We start from the raw sequence: 25,317 nt of genomic DNA, 5'->3' as shown, positions 1-25,317 counted from the left end.
AGCTTTCGGCGGGAAAAGTCAAAACATAAAGACGCTATGACAGTTATGGGCAAAAAGTCAACGATATATAGTTTTCTACAATAATTTGAAGAAAATGTATGAGACGTTCGAACCAATCACGGAGGAAGGAAATGTGACCAATCAAACTCACTGTAGCAGGTCACGTGGCGTGCAGGCAGCAGGGACGAGATATGAAATCAACGTCTACTGACAGCGAGCACGAACTGCAAACTCTTTCTGTGTGAACGAGTTATTTGTTTATGCTCAGGAGACAATTGACTGCTTGCGATACTGAAACCACGGTTGAGGTAAGCGGCGAAATGTGTCGGCTCAACCGTTGTGGTGTTTGTGGGTTCATAACCGCCCCATGTTACATGACGGCGTATAACACAGCGCGCGAAGATAGGAAAAAAAGTTATACAACGTCATGAACCAAAACAACTCTCCTAGTGCTTTTACACTTGTACGCCCCATGTTACCCTGACGGTTCCCGTAACCTGTGGTTTCCGTGCACTAAGTGTGAAAAAAAAAAAAGAAAGAAACGTGCATCGTGACAACCGCTGTCTTAAGTGGGAAATGATGTTTTCGTTTCAGCAGCGTGCGTGGACTCGAGGAGAGACCTGAGCGTCGTTTCAGCAGAGATTTCCAAGCATCTTAACGCAAGGACGCGTGGGCTAGCGCACCCGCCGCTAGCTGACCCCCGCCCCCCCCCGAAAATTTTCAATTTGCGCGTGTATATATACGAACACAACACGCATGCACGAACATATGCACGTTCCTTTTATTACTAGTTGTATCAACGTATACCTACCACTATTCCAATCTTACTTGCATGCCCTCAATGGAGCTGTGAAAAGTGTAGGAGCATCTTGTGACCTTCTAAACTGACCTGATTCGTCTATTTTTGTATTGTATACTGCATTTTTTTCACAGCCACACGCAGATCTCCGTGCTTGCAACATGTAAACTTCGATATTACTGTTTTTTTTTTTACTTCTGATGGGTATATCTCGACTAAGGTATGTTTGATGGGAAACTTTGTGCGCACAAACAAGACAATTCACCCAGAACGAGAATGCACCAGTCTCGCCGAATTTCAAGTTTTGTGAAAGGTATGTTTACAGCACATATGGTGATTGTCGCTGCCACACAACCATGATTCCATTACTTAGTAGCGACTGCAATGCTCCTATATACATGCTCATGCTAAAACTTCCCATGTGGTTAGTTATGCCCACCCGTGGAACATAACTTGCCAATGTAAATTAGGAGGAGGGCAGATAGGTTGTTTAGGATTCCATTATTTTTGTTGCAGGGGTATACAGGTTGTTTTGAGAAATGTGTCCAAAAATGCTCAAAGATAAAGTAAATGTGATGTTTGCTTACTGCCTTCATGATTAGTTTTTCTGTAGTGGAAGACATCAATTTTTTTATCATAATCTGCGTTATGTGGGTTAATCCTGGTGCATTCACGAACCAGCTGGCGAACTTTTAGTGCATTTGGTCAAACACGTTATAATTGAATATTTTTACAAAAGCGCGAGTGGCCTGAGAGTCGGTCAACACTGATGCACTCGCACGCCGTGACCTAACGAGCTGCTTGCTTTCCAAGCGTCTGCATTCCAGCAAATGATTTTGTTCTGTGGTCGGGTGTGTGTGCAGTCAATCTGTTTAAGCTTTTTTCAGCTTGGGCAATGAAATTGAACGACATGCAGCGGCTGAACCTTTGGTAGAAGACGACGGCTCCGCTCCGTGCAGCTTGTAATGTTACACATGCCATGACAAAATAGAGGTCGCCGGCGGTGGGTGGGTTTTATAGCCGGTGACTTCTGAGGCTCAGTTAGCTCTGAAATATTCTTTTACACTCCATTTTTTATATACAGTAAACGGAAATCTCTGAAATGGAACTGCTTCTTAAATGGAACAACCGCTTCTAATATGATTGATTTCGTACTTGAATTCTGCACTCCTGTGCCTCTCTCTGTAAATGGAACTTCTGTTAAACGGAAGATAATTTCCCGGTCTCTTCATTTTTCATTTAACGAGAGTCTACTGTACAGACAGGCACAATAGACCTTCTACTTCTATTTTTCACTGAAAACTGCAAATTGTCGGGTGACCATGTCATAGCTCCTTCAGTTACGGCAATAATTATAGAAATTAAATGAACGATCTTTCTGGTTAGAGCAGACCGGCAGTCGGGTCAAATTGGAAAATTGAAGCCCTTCATGCAAAGAACCCATTGCTGCTTCGAGATTTCCAATAAGCAGCCACTGGTAATTTTTGCAGAGTGATGAAGTCCAACGAATTTCACCGGCAAAACTGAAACACCAGTACAGCACAAAGCAGTAAAAGCATGGCACCGTAAGGTGTTGAGTTTCAGTTGGAAGTTAGTATTCATTACCATGTGTTTTGTCCTGATGCTACTGCGTTGTGCAATAAGAACCCTTGCATCAATAATAGTTAACGTCATCCCTGCCTTTGGTCTCGCGGTATTAATGTAGTCCATGTGTAAGAACGTCTGGTGGAAAGTGTCTGAATTCTTTTATTTGATCTACGTATTCTCTTGCATTGTATGTAGATGCTGCTGTTGCCGGGCAAATATGCGGCTTGGCTTTGTCAGAGTTGTGTGGAAGCAGTGATACTGTGTTCAAATGATGTTCCTCTGTTGTTGTCATCTAGGATTGTCACTATGGAGAGCCTGGAAAGAAAGGTTGTACTGCTGCAACGCTTTAACAAGACAGCCAACGACCACAAGAAAGCCCTGGAAGCCTTGAGAGATACCATTGGAGAAAGGTAAGCTGGCTTACTTCTTTTAACTTTTTTTTTTTTAATGCGCACTTTTTAAAGGCAAATATTAAGCTGACAAGCACTGTTAAAATAAGATTCGAGGAATCTTGCAGCCATTGTTTCGTGTCAAGAAAATGCCCGATATAAGAGACAGTTGCATATGAGGGGTCTGCATACCTCTAGCTCAATCCAAGTCTTCCGCCTCGAGTGGGGAGAATACGACGTAAGCCCGATATCGCCATTCATTACTGCTCAACAGATTATGCTATGGTTTCTCGCCTAATTTGTTCCTAAGATGCAGAAATGTGGCCAGAAATTGAGCCGACGACATTGCATGAACCCAGCATTTTCTTTTGCCGACAGTTGTACCCGTGCCACAAGAGCACGGAAAATGGCGTTAAATTCCTAATGCCTTAAGATTTAATAGCATTTCTGTGGTGCCACACAGGCAGACCTAACCCTTTGCGACATGCACTATGATCAACTGTCTATCAATGCGTGAAATTTACATAGTTTGGTGTCATGTTCTGGAGGCCCAGTTTAAAGCAAGAGGACGTGTTAGAATAAATTGTATTTTATAGTGATTACTTTCAGTTAAAACTCATTTATATAATTATTTTAGTCACTCATGCCACATTTCATCAAACAAATTCCATGATCCACTGAAATCACATGCAACAGTTGTCTGCTGCCGGCAAGCATTCCTAAAAACCTAAAAGATTTTGAAATTCCTGCCGAAATGCCCCATGTTCAACGTCTTGCTACACATGATTGCTTTGGTGAAGGCAGTACAGTGTTTATATTTCTCTTTTAGGTTACAAGAATGTTCACTTTACCATTAGCTCAGTGTTTGTGCTGAATTGCAATGGCTCTGACACGACAGGTGCCACGTTTCTTGTAGGCTTCATATTCGACATGCTGAATTGCCATGCTCACTTGCAACATTGTAAGAGACGGCAACAAACTCAAGCCAACGGCACCATAGCAGGAGTTCTACATTTCACCTGCCTTTCACTTTGTGAAAAATGAGTTTATTTTTTATTATTACCCAAAAATGGCTCACTTCAGAAGCCATTGTTATCGACGTCACCGGGTCAAGTGCCATTAAATTTAGATGTGTGGCATTTCCACCGGAAAAGAGGCCTTCAGGGACTTTACCCCTTACTGCTTAGTGTCGTTTCTTGTGCCCATTTAGCATGGGTATGAGTGCGAGCTTGATGTTCAGGCAAAGCCAATGAACCACAACATTTTAACAAATTCATTGAAATGTGCATATGGCTTCCGCTATTGAACTTGGCACTTCCATTGCCCAACAGCGTAGCCTTTGAGATTGGTGGCTGCTTCTGAGTAAATCATTGCAGTGTTTCAAGTTTTTGAGCCACCAGCCTAATGTCACATATTTTCTCTGAAGAATCAAAAAGTGGTGCATGGCTAGAATTTTATTCTCCCTTGCAATGCATAGCAGTGATCTTTTTATTGTCGGTGGTTGAGCACCAGTGACGGCATATACTGAGGATGCACTGCGTCATTGGGCTAGTACTACAATGTCCCACAGACCCACCACGGTGGTCTAGTGGTTATGGTGCTCGACTGCTGACCCGAAGGTCGTGGGGTTGAATCCCGGCCGCGGCGGCCGCATTTTCGATGGAGGTGAAAATGTTTGAGGCCCGTGTACTTAGATTTAGGTGCACGTTAAAGAACCCCAGGGGGTCGAAATTTCCGGAGCCCTCCACTACGCCGTCCCTCATGATCATATGGTGGTTTTGGTACATTAAACCCCAGCAGTTAATACAGTGTCCCACTGAAGTTTCATGTGCTGCATTTCCTTTCATATGGTACTTCAGTTATTTGAGTGCTTTCGTCGATTGATGTTATACTGTCTCAAGTATTAATTTACTATGAGTGTTTCCTAAATTGTCATTTGCCTCCAGTGTCCCTTTAACTGTACTGACCACTTTACTTCTGTGCACATTGAAAAAGTGGGGCAGCCAAAGAAAGGATGTTTTGGTACACTTAGTAACACATCATTGTTCTTAGAGGGCAGTCTCATTAGCAGTTTTAGGACTCACCAGTGAGTTCGGTCATAGGCATAGCCACATTGTGGGCTCAATGCCCTTCCACACAAAATTTTTCAGTTTTTATAGCATATAGATACATGCAGCATACAAAAACCTGCATGCACATACATTTACAAGGGTGTTCCCCCGCCCTTCATGAATTCGAGTAAAACAGCTCATTGTATTCTGTTTCAGAGTTGATGCACTGCGCCAGTTCGACCAATCACTGGTGAGACGTTTTCATTGTTTTTAGCATAATGCATCTTAACATGAATGTGTGCAATGAGTTTTGTCGAAACCAGTCAGGGTTGCAGCCATTGTCGGTACAAGAAACGCTGGCAACCCTTTAGGGTTGATTAGTTCTCGACTGGTTGTGAAATGAAGGACATACATTTACACGTTTTATTGAATAGGAAAGCTGTGCCGAATAAAAAATAATCTTGTAGAATGGCAACATGAACTACATCTGGCCAGTGAAAACACTATAGAGCACACTAAAGTTGATTTACCGACGTTGGTTGTTCGTAGGAATTACGAAGTTGCTGTTAAAAGCGGAGTACCAAATTTATTTATTGCACTTTAACACATCATGGAATTAAAACTACATAGTGCAGTTATAGATATACTCGCATTCCCCAAGTGTGGTAAAAAAAACTCCGAAAAAGCACAAAAGTCCTGTCCTTGTCTCGCTCTACTCACTCTTATGCACAATTTATGCTCTCAAACAGCATGTCGCAGTGTGCTGGATGCCAAGGCACCTCAAGATTGAACGAAACGTGTTGGCAGACCAGCTAGCTGCACCCATCCATGACAGTGCTGCCTTTAAATCCATAGCTCTCCCTGCGCTAGACCTAAAATCCTTCTAAAATGAAAGCTCGGGACCTACTGGCAAGGCTTATGGGACAATGAAACATAAAATAAACTGCACTTAATGAAGCTATACCTCAGTAACCGGCCACCCATATAAAAAACATGTTGTACAGATGTCGCACTTCGCAGACTTGGAATAGGACACGCACACCTTTTGTCCGGTGGTGACCCTCCCAGCTCCGACATTACTCGTACAAATGCACAGAACTCGTCTTAGAGGAAAAAGCATTTTCCATTATTACACCAGGAGCGAATACCAGTCCATCCTTCAATGTCCATAGTTAATGAACCTCTTTTGCAAACATGAAGCACCCTTATGATTTTTAAAAGATGTGCAAACTTTTAATGTTATGTGCCTAGGGACTCCGTAGTACGGCCTTTCAGCAGAGGTTGCTGCTGCGGCAGTTGCATTTCAGAAAGCACCGGCCACCCACCCCTTCGTCTCAAGGGCATTGACGAGGCACTCGTGGCACGTGCTAATGACACACTTCCTTATTTTGGTATCACAATCGCTTGTCATTCATTTTCATCGTGCACGTTTCATGTCACTCTCATGATTTTAAGAACATGTTTTACGCACCTTTTGTGTGGAGAACTTCAGGCCCTTGTGCAGCAACTAAACACCATCATTGATTGCATCCTACATCATCAACTGACGCTCCTCGGCCATCGCTGGCCCTTGTGCCATAAAGCACCAGATATCATCATTTAGTGCCCTATGTGGGAGCGTTCTTTTCTGTTTGTCCTACGCTTACATGGCCTTGCCAGTAGTAATACTTGTAACCATTCTTTTTACGATCTCCAACTATCTAATATTACAATAGACAACGCTGTTTTTTTTTTCTTTGCCTTTTTTATGTGCTGTCCTCAATTATCCACCAGGACATTTGGCAAGCTTAAGCTGATTTCTTAACCCTCCTGCCATGATTCTCGTCTTTGCAGAAGCATGGCTTGCTGCGCCAATTGTGCCAAGCTATGCCAAGAGGCAACACCTGCCTTGTCTTGCTACATTTCAGCAAAGCTTACCTCTGTTGAAAAAGGGCAACTGGCCCATATTTTCTGATTACATTATCAAGTTGTGTATATAGTCTTTAACTGTCGTGGATTTGGAGAAAACTACTTCATGCAATTACAAGCTCTTGCGTGCAGTTTTTACCTGATGATTGATCGCATTAATTATGTGGAACAGTACGTGTATATACTTGGACACACTGGTTCTTTTTTTTTTTGTCCTTTTTGCAAAAATTTGTAGTACTATTTCTTCTAATTGAGTTTAAGAAGAGTTCATGCTGGGCACTAAGTTTTCATATCCTGCAAGTGTCATAGTTTATCAACAATTCCACTTGCTACAAAGGCCTGTGGGATTTTGCTGAGAAAGCATGCTGTCGCAGTGTCCCGGTATCTTGGTTCCACTTGTCCACTATGGCAAAACTTTGTGTTGTAGAACCTGCCACAAATAAGTACCAAACTTTCTATTACGACAAACTTATAGAGCACAGAGTAGGTTCCAGAGACAAAGAACCAAATTAATTTTTAGACTGTGTATTTGTTCTCATGAACTAATAGTGTAACGATCCTGTCCATAAAGTGTGACAGCAAGTGCTTCGCTATTGAACTTGAATGCTTAGGTTGTACTAAAACCAGAAACTTCATCAGAACAGTTCTATTCGGTGATAGCAAGAAAGAGTGGAAGATTTACACAGCTGCGTTTTCAACAGTATAGCTGAAGCATGAGGTGTAATGCAGGGAAACGTTGTATGGCCTGAAGACATGGAACCAAAAAAAAACTTCAGGCTCTTTACAGGAAGATGAAGTGGAGCGAGTTAATTTAATCTTCGGAGACATATAAACATGTACGCATAAGCAAGATTATAATTCTAAGGGAATGGCTGCCTCCCTGCACCACCCCTGGTGGTGACCCATAACAGACACTGTCATTCCACATGTCTGACCCAGCATTTCAGCAGTACACAATCTAGGATGCTGTTGTATCGATAATATTCGCATCGAAGTGTAGCTGCTGTTTTTCTAATGCATTGCAGTCGGCAGACCAGCTGTACAGAACGGAAGATCTTCCACAGGATGATTCTTCTAACAGTGCAAAGAATCCCAGGTAAGTCTTCAGATATTTTGCTTCCTGGAAACGTCTTGAGGTGAATCTTTTGCTGAATTAATGCATTATTTATTATTTCAATTAACAGTGGTAAAGGAAAGATAAGTTTTGCCCGAAAGGCTAAGCACTGCTGGTGATGGCAATGCATTAAACAGTTGTGTGATGGATGGTTAATTAATTTTATTGGCCTTATATATTGTAGCAAACATTTGCATGCTAATTAAACTTGTGTGCATGGAATCATTTGTGCCACTCCACTGGTGGAGTAGTTCTGGCCGGTTCCGCTTCCGCCGAGGTGTGCACAATCTCGTGGCCGCTACAGCGGCAAGGCAGAGCGAAGGCATCTTTCAGAAGAAAGTGTCATTTCCTCGTGACATTGTCTTTTGTTTCCCAACTTTTACATAGGACTTGCTAAACATTGTATTTACGTGCGAGATATGCGGGACAGTTTCTTGAATATGGTAGTATTCCTTTATATAAGCTTGAGCTCTGTCATGTAATTGAAGCAAAAAATGATACACAAGGGATGGAGATGCAGACATAATTTCTTCACTAATTTTACCACAACATCCATTACTGCGAGTCAACAAAGAACGGCAAACAACACTAAAAGACTGGATAAAAGAATGTACACAGACCATGGCACTGTTCCCTTTTATTATGCCCTTTTATTCCCTTTTCATTCCTGTTAGTGTGTCCTTTTCCTGTTCCCTTTTATTTTAATGCAGTTTTCTGGTCGTAATCTTTGCGATACAGCCTGCCCAAATGCATACCCTTCTGCTGTTCAACAAAGTAGTCTTGTTCAACTTTTGTTACATCTTTGTGTTTGTTATAACTAGTATGTTTTGTGACTCCTTGTGCTGCTTAGATGTCATTATTTTCATCACTTAGTCTTCACATTTTGTGCTAGACGAGCTTCTGCATATTAATGGATGATCCAAATTCAAAACTGGGGAATGGTGCAGCGCTGTTCTAGCTGATGTAGTCCAGAGGTCTTTTGTGCTTCACTTTGTACTCTCATGCATATTTTTTGTCTGTTGTCATTCTAGGGTGGAGCAGGTGCGAGCTGTGGGACGGGATCCTCCCAGCTATGGAATCTGTGAGTGGCTTGGAAAGGCATAGTGATCACATTCTCTGTACTGGTTTTGACATGAGTTTCATGAATAATTCAGACTTGTGAGCATTATTAGAGGAGCATTGCCGAAGAAGAAAATTAAGTCCAGCTGTACAAAGTATTGGTCTAATGCAGTTGACACTTGTTACAACAGAATAATCCAGCAAGAAATGTTAGAATTAGAACCATAGTATGTTATGGAAAGGCAGAACTTCGCTTATGCCAGTACAGCTGGATGATGGGTGAGTATTGGAACTTGAAGGCAATCTCTGGCACACACACCAACACACACACAAGGGTGGGGGGGGGGGGGGGGAGAAAGAAAGAATACGTGCAGATGCCAAAGGCTGCATTTAATTTCTGTGTGACCATTCTGGGTTGGAAACATTTCGCTAGTTCTGCAGCTGTCTGCTATAGCGAATTGGTGGGGAAAAAGTTCAATTTCTCCTGGAAGGCAGGAGCATTGACAGCAACACATTAGACAACTGCACAAAGTAAGGTTCATAGTTTTACCACCCCTACATATTGCAGTGAACATTTGCTTACTAATCAAACTCATGTGCATTATGCAATGAATGTGCCGACAAACATGAACATATTTCACTCTAGGACTGCAAACGGTGGCAACAGTAACAACACTGCCGTGATGAGCAATGCGAGCATAATAGGGCTAATGAATTACGTGTGGCTTCTTTGAGATAATGAAACTTCCAACATTAGGCATGCAGAGACTATGCACACAAAATGGCCAGGCATCTCTGCTTGTACAGCTTTTGCACCTAGTGCTGCCTTCTATGACCCTTTCACAATTTTCATCGTGAGAAGCAGTCACCCCATTGCTCCCGTCATACTGACTAGATGAGGAGGCACTCTTCAACTATGCTTCCGCCAACTTTTCTGTTACTTTCCTATGATGCCGCAGTGCCATGTGCGTGGGGCACAATAGGATCGATCACACTTTTACTTTATGTGTAACATGGTGATGGTGACGGAAAATTTCCCTTATAGATGCTATTGCAATAAAATAAGTCGTAGCGTGATGTTAGGCATCCTGTCTTTGCTTGGCAGCCACCTTTGGTGCCACTCTTTCACGCTGTGCGTGATCTGGAGCACGGAATTCTAGGAACAACGTACCACACATTGTTTCCAGACAGGTCATGACATTCTAAGACGCATGTTAAATTTTAGTGCTGCTGGAGCACTGCTTCCAATTGTAACTCGGCCCATGCTGTGCCCTGTCTGCTGGGAACCAACACATTGCAGAGGGCCTGGATATTGCAGCTAAATGTCTCTGGTAAGACTCGCAATCGGCTCGGTGTACGGTGACCTGTCACGTTTTTACATTCTTGGCAGAATAGCCTGCTCAGTCTCAACTGTGCGTTTCTCTGCTGAAGTATCTCCGTGCTCAAGAACATTCTCTAAAGGGTATGAATGAAGCCCTGAGAAGTAGCATACAATGTGCTGGCCTTCAGGTATGCCGCGCATGCTACTGCAGCTGTTCAGTGGTAGCTGTAAGGGATTTTTCGAAGCCTTGATAGATCTTCGGGTGAACACAGAAATGTTCAAAATGGGAATAATGTACATGAACAAAAGATTTTAAGAAAAGGAAAAGCATTACACTTTGCAAGAAACACGTTCATGTACACTGATATTTGTGCTTTATTTTGCATTTGTTCAAAAACACAGAGGAATATGTAAGCAAGCGATTGCTTAGCACATTTTTATTTTGCTCATATGGTTTCTCTTAAAGTGTCAGTGATGCCTGTCAAAGGGCATTCATATAGATATGCTCATCACATGACTTCTGAACAGGTGTCCTTGTCAATGTGTGTTCCTTTGAATGATATTGCTTGTTTAAACTAAACCTTTTTATACAAAAGGAGGCTATTGTAATAGTTTGTGGAAGTTACCAGGAAAATCTCCAAGTTTGGGCAGCCGACAATTGAAACCCTGCAACTAAAACCCTGAGCTGGTGGTCCAGCACTGTGGCTCCGCATTTTGAGACATTTGATTTCTGTTTACATTAAATCATGGACAACTTTCACTCTGTGCAGCTGCTTCTTTTCTTTGGCATGGAATATGATGAAAGAAAGGTGGCATGACCTTAGCAGGGACCAGTCAACAACTAACTGGCAAAGTGACACACTTAAAGTGGCTCCTGCTTTTGGTGTTACTGGAAAGTTGTTGAAAAAATACAGGAGGCTACGAGCCGGCCCTATTGTGTACTTTGCTCATGTCGTCAGTGCTTTCCTATGTTTTTGTTCATATGGGCACCGAACAAGTAGTCTTCTTTCAGCTTGAAGACATTCTGGAGTTTGGGATATCCCTTGGTGCGCGCCCGAAGTCGTGAGTGATTTTTTATGAACTTTGGTTTCCTTCATGTTCACCACTGATGTGCTTTGTTGTCATCGAGATTCTGGTGCCGCTGCAGTATAAAGGGCTTAATTGTTCACCTTAACTGCTCCTCTACTGCTCTAGCCCATTCCATTTTATGCATAGTGATAAAAGAATTCATTGCAGGTACAGCATTATATGCAACAGGGCAGAGAATGGGGTCGAAAACATGGAACACAGAATGGTACATGTAAATATAGTATTGTAAAGCAGCAACTGCTTGGAACATTGCTCTGCAATATTTTTTTTTGTTGTTGTTGTGTAGCCTGACGTCTGCGCATTTGAAATGCATTTGAATGGTGACCACTGTGCATGTACAAAAACAGCAGAAAGCAGTTTCACTGGTAAACAACGAAATGAGTTACAATCAGCCTGTGACCACACTGATGAACGATAAAACTAGGACAGCGCATAAGCCCAAGTGATTTATTAAAGTAATTCAAACCGTATTGAACAATGGGAAATATTGTTGGAACACCATAATGCAACAATATTTTGTGTAAGTTGTGAGGGTGCTGTGCACCCTTGTAAGGTATTAGTACCTTATGCAATCATATTGTTAAAAAAATAAGCTTGTGGGGGTTTTTATAGTGACAGTGGTAAAGGCGTTCATGCGGCACTGGTGTTGGCCAGAAACATGTGAAGATGTGGCCAGTATTAGCGATGCAATAGCCGCGCCAAACGATGAAAGTGATGAAACCTGCCGTGTTTTGGCAAAAAGACCTCATAATTTGCACCGAGCGTGCGCCAAGACTTCATTTTTGCTGCCTTCCAGAGAAAAACAAAGGCACTTTATATAACTAATTGATCGATAAAAATTTTAAGTTTATGTGCCCAACGTCTTTTCCAGCAGTCCACTATGCGTCTATAATCGGGTGCAATTTAGGAAGAAAGGAGAGGCGCCACCCAAGTGACCAAAGCGCGGCAGCCAATTGCCTCCGCAGCTGAAAGAATAGTCCCACTTATGTTCTCGGCCATGCTCTCTGACGTCGGGGTTGCCTTCCAGCTGGCTTATGGTGTCAATGTAGAGCGCACACTCATTGGTGCAGGTTTGCACAGATCCTGTTTTTGACGTGTCTGCTGCCTTCTAAAGTTGTACAGGACTATAGAATCAATTCAATGGTAATTCTAGATGTTAATATTTTCTGCTAAAAGGGGCGGAGCTTGGGGGAGGGCTGCGTGCACCCTTGTCAAGCAATGCTGACTACAAGATACTGCGTAAACAAAGTTTTCTACAACTATTACTCTCTCACTTTGTGGCATAACATTATTAAATCGAATAAAGCTTCTAACTGTTGTGAAGTTGGACAAAAGTAGTAATTGGTGCAGTTGCAGGTTTTCGTAGGATGGCAGCCTTTTACTTGATTGATCACATTAAAGTGAGCAGTAAGTGTACGTTCTTGAAAATATTAAAAAAAATAAAAATTGGTAGTATTGTTCGTTGTGATTAACTTCAAGAAGAGGTCGTGCAGAGTACTTGTTTTAATACAATACTGTGCTCCGGATTTATCAACTCTTCCAACCGTGGCCTGTGAATATTTCGGGCACACAGGACCAGTCAATTATTAACCCTGTGGGAGCAGTCTTGTGGGAGCGGCCTTCTTGTTATGTATGTTCAGCAAAGATGAACACCGTGTTTTTTTTTTCGTCTTAATGCTCCACCATATGTTGGCAGACTAATTTAACCCACATTGCTATGGTCCGGTAGCAATGGGCACTTCACTTTTTCATTTTCCGTGCAGACAGCACCTCTGAGCTCTAGCAATTGAGACTGGATATTAACCCTTTGCGGTCCAAAACCTTTACCCACTTTCCGCAGTGCTTCTTTCTGGCGCCGCGAATAAAAACACAAGAGGAAACGCACAGGATTTTATTTTTGCTCCTGCAGAAGTGATATTTGGGCTAGCATTGGGACGACGTACGCCGCCGTCGTCGTCTTCGTCACTACTTCTGTCGAATATTAAGTGGTGGAGGCGAATTCTCTTCCTCACTAAAGTCATCCTCGTGCTAAAAGCACCGCCGTAAAACGCACGCGGTATGTTACAACCGCGCGCGCGAGTGGGTACCACCCTTGCATAGTGCCAGCAAAAAGTAAAACACAAACAAAGCTCACTTATTCCTCAAGACTGATACAAAATGCGCGCGACTCGCGGTGAGAAAATGAGAATTGGAAACTCTCTTCTTTGCCACTTGGTCACCTATGTGCAGAAAACCTAACTTGGCAGCCGGAGATACAGAACAGACATACTTTGGTGAGGTGGCGAAACAGGTCCTTTTACTGTATGCATTTATTATGGACCGTAGTGCAGCATACGAAGCCTTTCTAGTTGTGCTGTACAATAAGATTCTGCGCTAAGATATAATACAACTGAAAGTTTAAATATAAAATTCACAAATGCGCAAACTTCAACAAATGATTCAGTAGTACTTTAAAAAATACAATAGACATCTTTATAAATGACAGCTCTATGTTTTAGTCACACTGTCGAATAAGTTGCAAGCAAATTTTCTGGTAGCTTCTGGTAAAAGGCACCAAATTTTAAAAAATATTTAAGTCGTACCATTAGAGCAGCACCATTCACCACATAACTGACATTCCTTTTACAGACAATGACTGCTATGCTTTATAAAGCAGAGTTTTTTTTTATCAGCACACTGGATTAGCTTGGAATTTGTAATGCAGGGAGCAAGAACATTTATGTACTTATCGAAAACAATAGTCCAAGGAATTTAACAGTGGAGTCACCGTGGCTTGCGATGTATGCTTCTTACAATGTTCCTGATATACAACAAAATTTTTACGCGAATATGAGTGATTTGTAACCCTTTCATTGCCATTGACATAGCTGTATGTTTCTGCATTTCGGTTTTACGATGTCTGTGACATACCTGCACATTCTGTACTCTGATGTGCTCGATAACAAAACACCGGCTAGCTTTGAGGTGTTTCTGCTGTCTGTTTATTTCTAAAAGGCCATTTTCCCCTCTCTATGCGTCCAAGTCTGGGATTTTGCTGTTGGTTGCTGGATGCACCCCATCGTGGGTGTAGTTGTGCCACACATATGAAAGGAGATCAGAATGACTGCTCCTGTACCATGTACAACACTGAGGCAACAATTCTCTGTTCAAATATTTGTGCTGTAGTACAAGGCTATGACTGTTGCATGTTTCCACCATGTGTCATGTGTTTAGAGAAGGCTTTTCATTTTTCAACCACATCTCTGTCTCTTTGCTGTTGACATGAGTACTCCTTCCGTCAATTTCCTTTGTTCGGTACAGCATCTGCTCTCTTTCATCTGTTTCACTTACTGCTTTCTTTGGCTTGCCTGTTTGAGTTTTAAAGAAATGAAAGCTCTCCTTCCTCTAAATTTGGCCACATGATCGCGGTTGAATGACTGCTCGTTTGGGACCTAAGTATTTGTTCGAGGGGAAGCTTTTCTGACCCTGAATATGACTCAAACTTGCATTGTGACCCTGATACAGCACTGGCATTGAAGCGTGTTTATACTGAGATTGATAATTATTTTAATGTCAGAGCATTACTTGCCTCATTGTGTGACCCCGCAGTGGTCCGAAACCCGTGTCAGAAACACAGCTCACAGATTACATTGTCATGATCTAGCTAAAAAAAGAAAAGTGCCCGTGGTAAGGATTCAATCCTCTGCCTCGCTGCAGCAGTTACGACTCCATAGCCGAGCACATTAACCACCGCTCCACTATTGCATTGCACCACCATTGGTGCAGTGCAGTGGTGGGACAGTTTAGTGCACCGATGCAACAGGCAACAGTGATGGACAGTACCTTCAAGGCTGAACACATGGTTGGGCTATGCCTGGCAGGCATTGCACCTCAGTGGCATAAATCCAGAAAAATCTCAAGGGGGGACACACATCTTGATGCCATGGTGGCCATTTTGTTTTTCATAAACATACAATTCAAATATGATGTTCGAAAGGTAAATCTCAAGGGGGGGACATTTGCAAGGGGTGCCCCGCCCAGCCTGAATACAAGGGGGGTCAGGATCCCCGTGACCCCCATGATTTTCGCCACTGATTGCACTAGATGGTGCATTGGATTGGTGCCAGTGTCGTTGCTCGCGTTGTTGTGACCTTGTAAGCAGCAGCATTGCACTCAGACATAATGCAGCAGCAATAAACTCTACAACAATTTGCCACAGCACTAAAGTCGGCTACATAACTCTGCAACACACTTGGTGACAAGTAGTGCCCTCAATTTACACATCATAATTGCTTTAAGTCCCCGAATAGATTTTTAGTCAACTGCAAAGTTTATGCCTTCTGTCTAATAGGAATACAAGGACCGTATTAAGAGTGCATTTTTCAATATATTCCTATTATTTCCTTTTGCATAACCAAATGTAACACTGTACACTTCAACTTTGTTGTAACGAAATGGGATATAATGAAATAATGCATATAACGAAGTAAAGTTTTGTTTGGAAAGCCATAAAGATGCATGTAGTATTTGAATCTTCGTTTTAATGAAGTCCCGCAAACTTCATTGTGTGAGTGTTTTTGTTTTTTTTTTCAGCTGTCTGATTCTACTGTGCTCGATACTACTGGCGATCTTGACGAAACATTGTGAGTTTTTTTCAAATTACGTTTGGCATGGACACTACGAAAGGCAAATGCAATTATGACAACAAAGGATTAGATGTGGTGTATTGATTACAAAGTAAATTTTGCACTTATAGAGTAAGTTAAGGTGCTGCTAGGACAAAATAGTAGTTGGTGGCCTCTTGCCGACACCACTACCGTTCATTCGACTTGATCTGATGCTGTTGTGGATAGAGAAGTTATTTATAAAGCCTCACTGTCTTTGATGTACAAGCTACTTGGATTTGCATATATCATCAAAGTTATGGTCAAAGTTATTGTAAAAAGGTTGTGCAAGTTGGCAGCAATGACTATCATTGCGCACAGTTGTTTTTGCTTCACCATTTACTGTGTGCAGGAAACCGAACTTGGTGATTGGTGATACAGAGCGGACCACTTCGGTGGGTGCCAGTGGATTTTTGAAATTTTGGCCTGCAAGTTTCTGTGTGCGAGTGTTTTTGTTTTGTTCTTTTCAGCTGTCTGATTTTACAGAGGAAGATACTTTTAATGAACTTGACAAAACAATGTGAGTTTTACGATTACGTTTGGCATAAACTCTAAGAAGGGCAAATGCAATTAAGACAATGAAGGATTACATGTGTTGAATAAACATTTAAGTAAACTTTGCCCTTATAGAGTATGTTAAGCTGCTACTGGATCACAAGAGTAGTTGATAGCCTCTGGCAGACATTGCTGTCCTTCATTCAACTTGGTCTAATGCTGTTGTGGATAGAGAGGTTATTTATAAAGCATCATTATATTTCATGTACAATCTACGTGGATTAGCACAGATCTTTTAAGGTATTGTCAAACAGGATGTGCAAGTTGGCAGCAATGACCATTATTGCATGCAGTTATTTTTGCTTCATCACTTTGTGCAGGATACCAAACTTGGCTGTTGGTGATACAAAGCAGACTGCATCGGTGAGTGCCATAAGGGTGTAGATTGGCAAAATTTGTGAATCGACTCACGTCTGAGTGAGCCCTAAGCAAAAAATATATTTTGTAAGGGAGTTTAAGTGAGTTAAGTTCGACTCTGTTAATTTTGCAAACCAACAGAATGCTGCTTAGATCGTGGTGACAGCATCACTGCAATGTAGAACATCGCGCTCATTGCACAAGTGAGCAGCTGATGCTTGTGTCGTCATCGAGCTCTGCACCGCACCTGCAGTGCACACACACACACATCCCCTCAAGCAAACATGTGTCACCAGCTCTGCATGCTTCCATAGCGCAGAAAATGGCACAGCCCTCCTCCATTCCTGTCTTTCCTCTGCTTCTTACTTTCCTATGACTCGTGAAAGATCAATCGCATCACCGCAGTATATAGAATGGAGTCAGTAATGGCAGCAGTGCTGTTGACATTGGAGCCTCAGTTAATAAATGGAAGGCGGTTGCTCTCACTATCACTCAGGACACGCAAGGTTGTCAGTTCAGTAATGTTGTTGGCGATGAGCCCTCCCATTCATTTTCAGAGACGCGTCAGAAGTTGTTCTGACGACATCCACACATTTAGTCTTGAGATTAGAGACATGAGAGAGAGGCTCATGCCTCTGTAGCCAGCGGTTTTATTCGTTCTGCATGTGAAGGCTACTTAATTGTTTCCTCAAAGGATGCTTTGGACCCCAATGCATGAGGGAACTACGATTGCTTGAAATTCTCCTGCAGTTCAGGGTGTGGCATATCACTGCCCATGCATGCCTTGCACTTGGCCTTTGTATGTGTTGCCTCTCTGTATGTGTAGCCAGGTGATTACTCCAGGTAAAATGAAGCGCAATAAACGGGACAGAAAGGCTCGACAGAAGGGACGAGTGTTACTAACAGTTTCTTTTTTCTTACAGGTGCACAGTTCTTCAGAACCGGAAGATATTTTAAAAGCACTGGAAACTATGTGAGTTTTCTAGTTATATTCAGCATAGACTTTAAGAAAGGCAAATGCAGTTAGGGCAACAAAGGACAGACTCATGACATGACTCCTAGTATTTTTACCATTAGAGTGGACCTGGTTTGTTGGTGACATCTGGTTGGGAAATTGTTATTCTTTATTTTTTTTTCAGCTGATGCTGTTGGTAAAACGTAAAAGTTCTTTATATGGCTCCATGTCAGTAATGCATGTCAGTAATGCTTCTTCGATGAGCACATCTACGTAGGGATGCACGAGGGGAGGTGGCCACAAATCACATCCTCGGGTATCGGTTATTTTTTCTAATGTTTGAAGTGTACTGAACAAGTATAACTCTTTATCTTCAGCTATTGACACATGTAGTGCAAAGATAGTTGCTTTAACATAAACGTGGTGTCACGCCTATGTCCGTGATCAGGAAATCTTAGATGACGCAAACCTCTTTCACATTTATTGTTGTTATCGAGCAATGCGCAGGGTGGGCGGTGTTGTTCTTGGCGTTTCAAAGGACATTCCTTCTTTATGTATCCATAGTAACCATCGGCTGCCACAAGATCATATTGGGTGTATGCTATCGCTCTCCCTCTTCACCTTCAGCATTGTTGATGAATTGCACGAGACACAAATAATGTACCATATTTTCTTGTATTTAACCGGCACCAAAAAAAAGGAAAAAAATGTGCTTAAAATGTGGGGGTGCGGGTTATGTGCAGGGGCGGGTTATATGAGAGAAAATGTAGTTGTTTTTGCACGATTGCCCTCATATCCTTCGTTTCTACTAGGAGATTTTAACTTTCCTAGTATAAAATGGAACTCAAATGCACCTTACTCATTAGTCTTTGCTACAGCAAAGTGAATTTATTCACTTACATTCGGCATTTTCTCTAACTCAACTGGTAACGTTGCCAACTAGGACATCCATTAGCAGTACTAGCATTCTCAATCTAATACTAACAAATTGACCAGACTTTGCTACCGCTTTAAGCTATACACCGGGAATCGGTGATCATTCATTACTGTCTTTTTCATTTAGTGTGCCTTGTCCTAAAGCAAAAAAAATATAATACGGGACTATAAGAAAGGAGACTTTTACATGATTAACAGTGAACTAGCACATTTCTTTGACATATTTTTAAGCAGTTTTGATACCTCTTCAGTGCAGTGCAACTCGGATATGTTTGCAGCTGAATTGGATAGTCTCTAACACATAAATATATCCCTAGTTGCATCGTCACGTCTAACGCGTGTGCACCATGGCACAATGCTCACGTCAAACGTCTGACCGAAACTAACGTTTTTATCGTGCTGCCAGATATCTGCCTACCAACCAACCGCACTGGGCTGCTTACAAATCTGCATTGCTTCTACACAGCTGCACTGAAATCCGCTAAAGATAACTTGCTTACAAACGTTTTGCTGTCTTTGTTACAACCTAATGCAAAAAAAATGTTGGCAAATCATTAACCCCCTATCCGGCAAGCATAAGTATTTCCTTGAGTGACTCGTCCACTAACCAGGTCAGTGAAGCCCATTGCACTGCTGCTCTTAACAAATCTTTCATCAAAAACATTCTGCAGATAGCCATAAACATACTTTATCTATGTTCATGCATGCATTTGTATGTGTGCCTGTATACATACACATGCAAAACTGAAAAGTTTTGAGGGGTTTGAGCCCCCCCCCCCCCCGCTGGCTTTGCTAGTGCTAACATTGTATAATTAAGTTCTGTGAAATATTAGCTTACATTATTATTATGTAATGTATTAGCTAACATTGTATTTATATGAGCTTCCTTTCAGTTAACTGCTTCTAGTTCACTTATTTATCTGTAACAACTCACCCCGTCTGTAATTGCTATTTGGCCCTGAGGTTAAAATAAATATCATTGATATAAAAGCCGATGCTTTTAGTTTGGCATTGTTCAAATGGACAGCAATGAGTGCCAGTGTATGTGGTTCTTTTAATTCGTCATTGATGTGCAGGAAACAAGCTCAGCTATTGGTAAAAGAAAGCAGGCTACCTTGGTAAGTGCCAAGTGGGTGTTGAAGATATGATTTGCAAACATCAACATATATTTGTTTGATTGTTTGCTTTTTTTTTTCTTTCAGAGGTCCGATTCTTCAGGTCCAAGTACATCTGCTGCAATGCTGGCTTCAGTGTGAGTTTTCCATCCGTTTGCCGTAGGTGTTGAGGGGCATTGCAGCTAGGGGCAACAAGATTAAATCTAGTGATGAGACTAGGAAAGTTGCACTGCTAGAGGGTATCTTGGTACACAGTTTCAGTCAAACTGCTGTTCCATTTGTGCCACATTGCTACAATGCTACTCTTCAGTTTCTTCCTGTGCCTTTCCATGTCCAACTTGCTTCAGCTGCCGCCAGTGAGAGGCACACCAGTCGAAGGTTGTGGGTTCGGTCCCCACCAGCAATGAGTTGTTTTTGCGTCCACCTCAATTAATTTTCCTTGATGTCATAATTACAACACTTCAGTGAAAACTGCCCATAATTCCCCACATGCTTTCCTTGGCTTCATTTTCTTTGGTGCAAGTTACTTGAACATGCATGCATATTCAAAGCTTTTAAGAGATTTTAGAATTAAGGACCCACAACTCTGGGTCACCAAGTCGTGTTGGGTAGGCTGCTCTTGAGTTTGGAGGAGCCACAGAGTTTGAAATTGGGTCAAATGCGGGCGGAGTTGGGTCAAGCGCCTAGGATCTGGTTTCTTACTTTTCCAAGAGGTTCGGCATACACACCAAGAAATGCAAATGCACTTTAAGAGTAACAGAGGATGTGCTATTACGATAAAGTCGGAAATTTGCACCCACCAAGTGATTTTGATTGATACAGGACAGTATAGTTGTAGGTCTTTGGTAGAGGTTGTTGTCTTTCAGTGCACAGCAAGTGCGTGCGATATTCTTCTAATATGTTGCTATCTTCTTCTCCTAATATTAATTACATCTTTCTCTGCTGAAATGCATGGGATCAATGTCAAACAGCCATGCCGCATTTTCCAGGTTCACTTGCATTGGCTATAATAGCCGCTTCATTATCCAGCAAAGACGTAGGCGAGAAAAAAGATGCAGTTTTTAAAATCTTAGTACACATATTTCCTCAAGTGTGAAAAAAAACATTCAAACCAAAATTTCATTTCTCAAAGGATAAAAAATGGATGTCCACAAACAGGATCTTTAGTTGCAAATAGTAGTATGGCAAAAATGCCGCCAATTCGAATTCTGGCCTTGAGTTGTTTGGTTCCTAACAGCTTTATTGACTGGCTTTGGATGATTCAGATACTTTGTAAATGGTTCCCAAAGACCAATACAGTCAAACCCGCATATATTGAGTTCTCAAAGGAACTAGAATTAGTTTGAATTAGTTCCCACTGTGGATATGTTGATTATCACCAGCTTTGCATAGGACAGCAACTTCTTCCGTTTTACGGCAGCCATCGCATTGACAAAGGGAGCGGAGACACAAACGGAGACCCCGCACAACGGTGCAGCGCCGAGGAATTGTGGTAGAAAGCACGTGATGGCAAGCGGTAGTTTCTATTCACTCCGCGTGGAGCCTTGTTAATCGTACCGTTCATTCTCCCAAATGCATGCGAGAAAGTCCCCTTCTGTGAGGAAAAGTGAACTTGCGAGGGAAAACAACTTCTGAGGCATTTCACGCTGCCCGATGTTCGATATATCAAGTCTTCCGGCTATTTTCGTTCGATGTAGCTGTAGATTTTCCTGTGCGTGGCGTTAAGACGTCATGTTTGAGAATAGTTCAGTATAAAAGATAATTTGATTTACCAGTTGGATATAGTTAGGTTTGACTGTAGCATAACTTTTGTCCACACTACTTTGTGTGGAAACAAAATATAAATGGCAAAACTTTAAGCAGTTAGGCGTAAGCAGCTGCACACCGCGCAAGCTGCCCACAACCACCATTTTTTGTTTGCACACGAGCCCCTAATGTTTACTTCTGCTGCGCACTCTTGGAATATGGGTAAGGACACTCTGCGTGACAAAGGCGCAAGTTTTCAATGACACTGAGCAGTTTGCTGCCATGTAATTTGCCCAAGAAGTCATGTCTATGAACTTTGATAGCAAAGAGGATAGTGCGTGCCATTGAGGGCCTTTCTTTCTTTTTATTTTTTTTTTATTTTGCTGCAGTATTATGGTAACCACTGTGTTGCCAGTGTGGCAACTGACCAAAATAATCCATACATGCTATAAGAAGCAGCACAGCTTGGAACTGAATTACGCATTGAATCATACAATGCCATAACTTTCATTCTCTTTTTTGACGCATGTTGCAAAGCAGCGAGCGACGTCGGCAGTCTCGTTTTTCTACTGAAGGATCGCAGAAAGCTCGGGGAGAGGTCTCTCAGGTTTGTTGTCCTATGGCTTATTACATCAAGGTCTCTCTTTCTTTTTCTACAGTAAAAGGTTGTTAATTCGGATTTCACGGGACCGGAAAAAATGTCCGAATGATCCGAATTCCGAATTATTGAAAGCATCAAGAAAACAATAAACAATGTCTATTGCGTCAATACACTTTCATTTTCTTGATGAATACATAAATCCTGTACATACTTTGCATAAGAGCAGTGCAAAAGCCGCACTTTTCACCACTTGCGACTTTTTTTTCACCATGCGACCGCAGCTCAAGACCTTCCTGTCCTAACTAACCCGAAACGTGCTAACCCAAAGTTCACTCGTAATGTTACCAGTCGTTATTGTACAGTTCGTGCTGATGATGATGGCGATACAGACTGCACGCTTCGTTTCAGTTGTCCGCGAATGCCGTTTTCGCTCCTTTGCGGCGCACAATTGCGGCGCTTCGCACATAGCGCGTTCCAAGAATCGGCCGAATTAACTGATTGCGGCCAAATATGACCGAACTAACAAGAGTTTGATGCCATTGGACAATACATAGGCTTGCAGGGACCAGGGAACGTGTCTGATTATCCAATTTTTCCGAATTAACAGGTATCGAATTAACGAGCTTTACTGTACCATCTAAAATGTTTTCATTTCTTTTCGGGAACATCGACAGCCATACTCGGATTATTCATTGGTGAGCTCATCGAATTTACCTGAAAGAGCGCAGACCTTGAAAATGATCACATTCCTTCACTAAAAATTTGTCATGATAACAAGACCATTGCTAGTTTTCTAACACACAGTTGTAAGGATGCCTCAGAATTGCAGTTCAGGAGCTTTTCCTTCGAAGTAGATTCATTTTCCACAAGCTAGGTGAAGTCTCAAAATCTGTGCACCACGATTGTGAAAGTGGTGGCTGTTGCACTTCAGGAGGCATTTCTGCGAACAGTAATATATCTACTATTATGGCAGTTTTGCAGGTACTAATGCAGTCTTGTGTATTGGTGTAGTTTGCATGACCTGGCACTTGTAAGTTGACATTGCCTGCTACATTCCAGGATGATATCCTGACTATACTCAAGAACACTGGAGACCTGTTCTGCAGGGATCTGAAGAACTGTGGTAAATAACATCATTCAATTCTTACTTTTTGCTAATGCTCCATTCTTAATCTGCCAGTAGGCTTTAAAAGAGTATGCATTTGAGCTTCTTGGTACGTTGTCATAGTGAAAAGGTCCCGTCAGGCAGAGCGCATCTGCCTTTTGCCCTTGTATCCAGACATTTTTTTCCCTTTGTCTGAAATAAAGAGCTAAACTGAAACTATACTAAAAGGACAGCGCGATGAAAAACACAAGACCAAATAGGACCAGTGCTGACTACCAACAGGTGCATTTTTGCTTCACAAATGTATATGCATTCTGGAAAGGGAAAGACAGGAGGAGTAAGGAAAGATTTTTTTCTCACCCATGCGTAGGTGCCCTAACTTGTCAAAGAACGTGCAACACTCAACTGCAGGGATACTCAATCTCTTTGGTGGTTAGTGCAATTGATGGAGAGCTGATACACGAATGACATGCAAATGTATGGCAAAGGCTTCATAAACCTCGTGGACACTGTTATCTCGGTAGCTGCACGAAATGCACGTCTGGTGGGAATTTTGGGGTGCAACCACGCTCGGCACACTGTATTGACAAATTCCGCTGTGCTAACCGCGCTGTTTTTTTTTTCAACATGTTCCAGTAGACTGTCGGCAACCCTGGTGAAGGCCATCTCTAGTCACATTTCATTAATTCAGCTGGCAGCAAAATAGGGAAGCAGGTTTTGTTGTCTCACGTGACACCAGTGCAGTCTTAAAAATGGCATTTGACTTTTATTGACGTGATGTTATTCAGACATGTGCGGCTGCCTTTTGAATTTTTTGGCATGTCCGAACTAAACAGGTCAACTAGACTGCCAGTTTAGAAATACACGAACTGTACAGCCATATGGACAGCCTGTGAGAGCGTACGGGAACTAATTTTATTTAAAATGGGAAAAATGAGGAGAAGGAGAAGCCAGACTGAAACCAAACTAGCGGCAAGTGACAGTTGAATTTTCCACATTAGCAGTTGCCAACTACCACGTGTGCCGTCCACGTTTTTGGTTTCGTGTGTGTGTGCTAGACATGGGTGTGAGTGTTCGTTGGCATGGAACCACTCAATGTAGATGAAACATCCTTTTGACTGTAGGCTAGTTTTTGGTTCACTTGGTTTCATTTCTCTTTCCTTTATTATTCTTTTTTGTTTCATTTAAAAAATAACATTTAATTAACCCATGCTTCCTCTGGCTGCATAATCTCTTTGCTTCACATGTTTCTGTACTCACCGTGGTATTTTAGTGGCTTAGCTGTTGAGCTACTAAGCACGAGGACACGAGTTTGATTCCCCCACAGTGGCTGCATTCGTATGTTGGCGAAGTACAAAATCACTTGTCCACTTAGATTTAGGCGCATGTCATGTGGTTTGGCATGTAAAGGCCAGAATTGGTTGTAACTAACAGGACTACATCCCCTTATTCTGCTCAGTGAACATTTGCAATTGTATCGTTGAGAAAGAAAAGCATCCGTCGTAGTGTTAAACACTTGACTGGCACTGAGTACAAATTCTTCTGTATTAAAGTTTCAGTGTAAATGTATCACAGTATTACAACTTAACTTTCCCTTTCCCTTTTCCTTTCGTTTCAAAATGCTATTCAGCGGTCACAGCAACCTGCAGTATTTTAAAGGGACCTGAAACTGTTTTGAAGATTTTTACAAACACATCGATCCGGTAAAGCAAGCCCTAGGAATCATTTGCAGACCAATTTAAGCTTTGTGCGGCAACTGTATTTTATTACAAGACTATAAACATGTGAATCGTTACAGATCGCAGTGGCTCAGCCAAATGATTTTCCAACTTCTCGCGCCCTTTCTACATAGCATTGTTCCATGTTACGTAGCACCAGCGACCGATGTGATTGAATATTGTCGCGGTTATAAAACACGGGGGCTTTATTTAGAAAGGCATACGGCGTGTCGTACATCCAATATAGCGCTGCGGCGTGCAGTCCGCCC

General features: G+C 42.1%; 1 protein-coding gene and 1 long non-coding RNA gene across 4 annotated transcripts in view; both read left to right on the top strand.

Moving 5' to 3' along the window:
- Positions 1-25,317, top strand: part of LOC119404927 (uncharacterized) — a 92,696-nt gene that overhangs the window by 32,076 nt on the left and 35,303 nt on the right. For 2 of the 3 annotated variants that reach the window (XM_049419123.1, XM_049419122.1), the window contains exons 11-12: positions 16,836-16,878; positions 17,796-17,845. In XM_049419123.1, coding sequence (XP_049275080.1) covers positions 16,836-16,878; positions 17,796-17,845 — 93 coding nt within the window. Of the gene's footprint in view, positions 1-15,889; positions 15,940-16,312; positions 16,356-16,430; positions 16,481-16,835; positions 16,879-17,795; positions 17,846-25,317 lie in introns of all 3 variants that reach the window. The other variant, XM_049419121.1, reaches the window with a different exon arrangement.
- LOC125759817 (uncharacterized) lies at positions 191-7,831 on the top strand. Its single transcript, XR_007417512.1, has 4 exons — positions 191-308; positions 2,683-2,796; positions 5,043-5,076; positions 7,760-7,831. It is a non-coding gene; the product is annotated as an uncharacterized LOC125759817 (long non-coding RNA).

The sequence above is a fragment of the Rhipicephalus sanguineus genome, chromosome 9 (genome assembly GCF_013339695.2).
Source record: "Rhipicephalus sanguineus isolate Rsan-2018 chromosome 9, BIME_Rsan_1.4, whole genome shotgun sequence".
NCBI lineage: Eukaryota > Metazoa > Arthropoda > Arachnida > Ixodida > Ixodidae > Rhipicephalus > Rhipicephalus sanguineus.
Note: the sequence above shows the minus strand (reverse complement) of the source record. Positions and strands in the feature narration are given on the sequence as shown.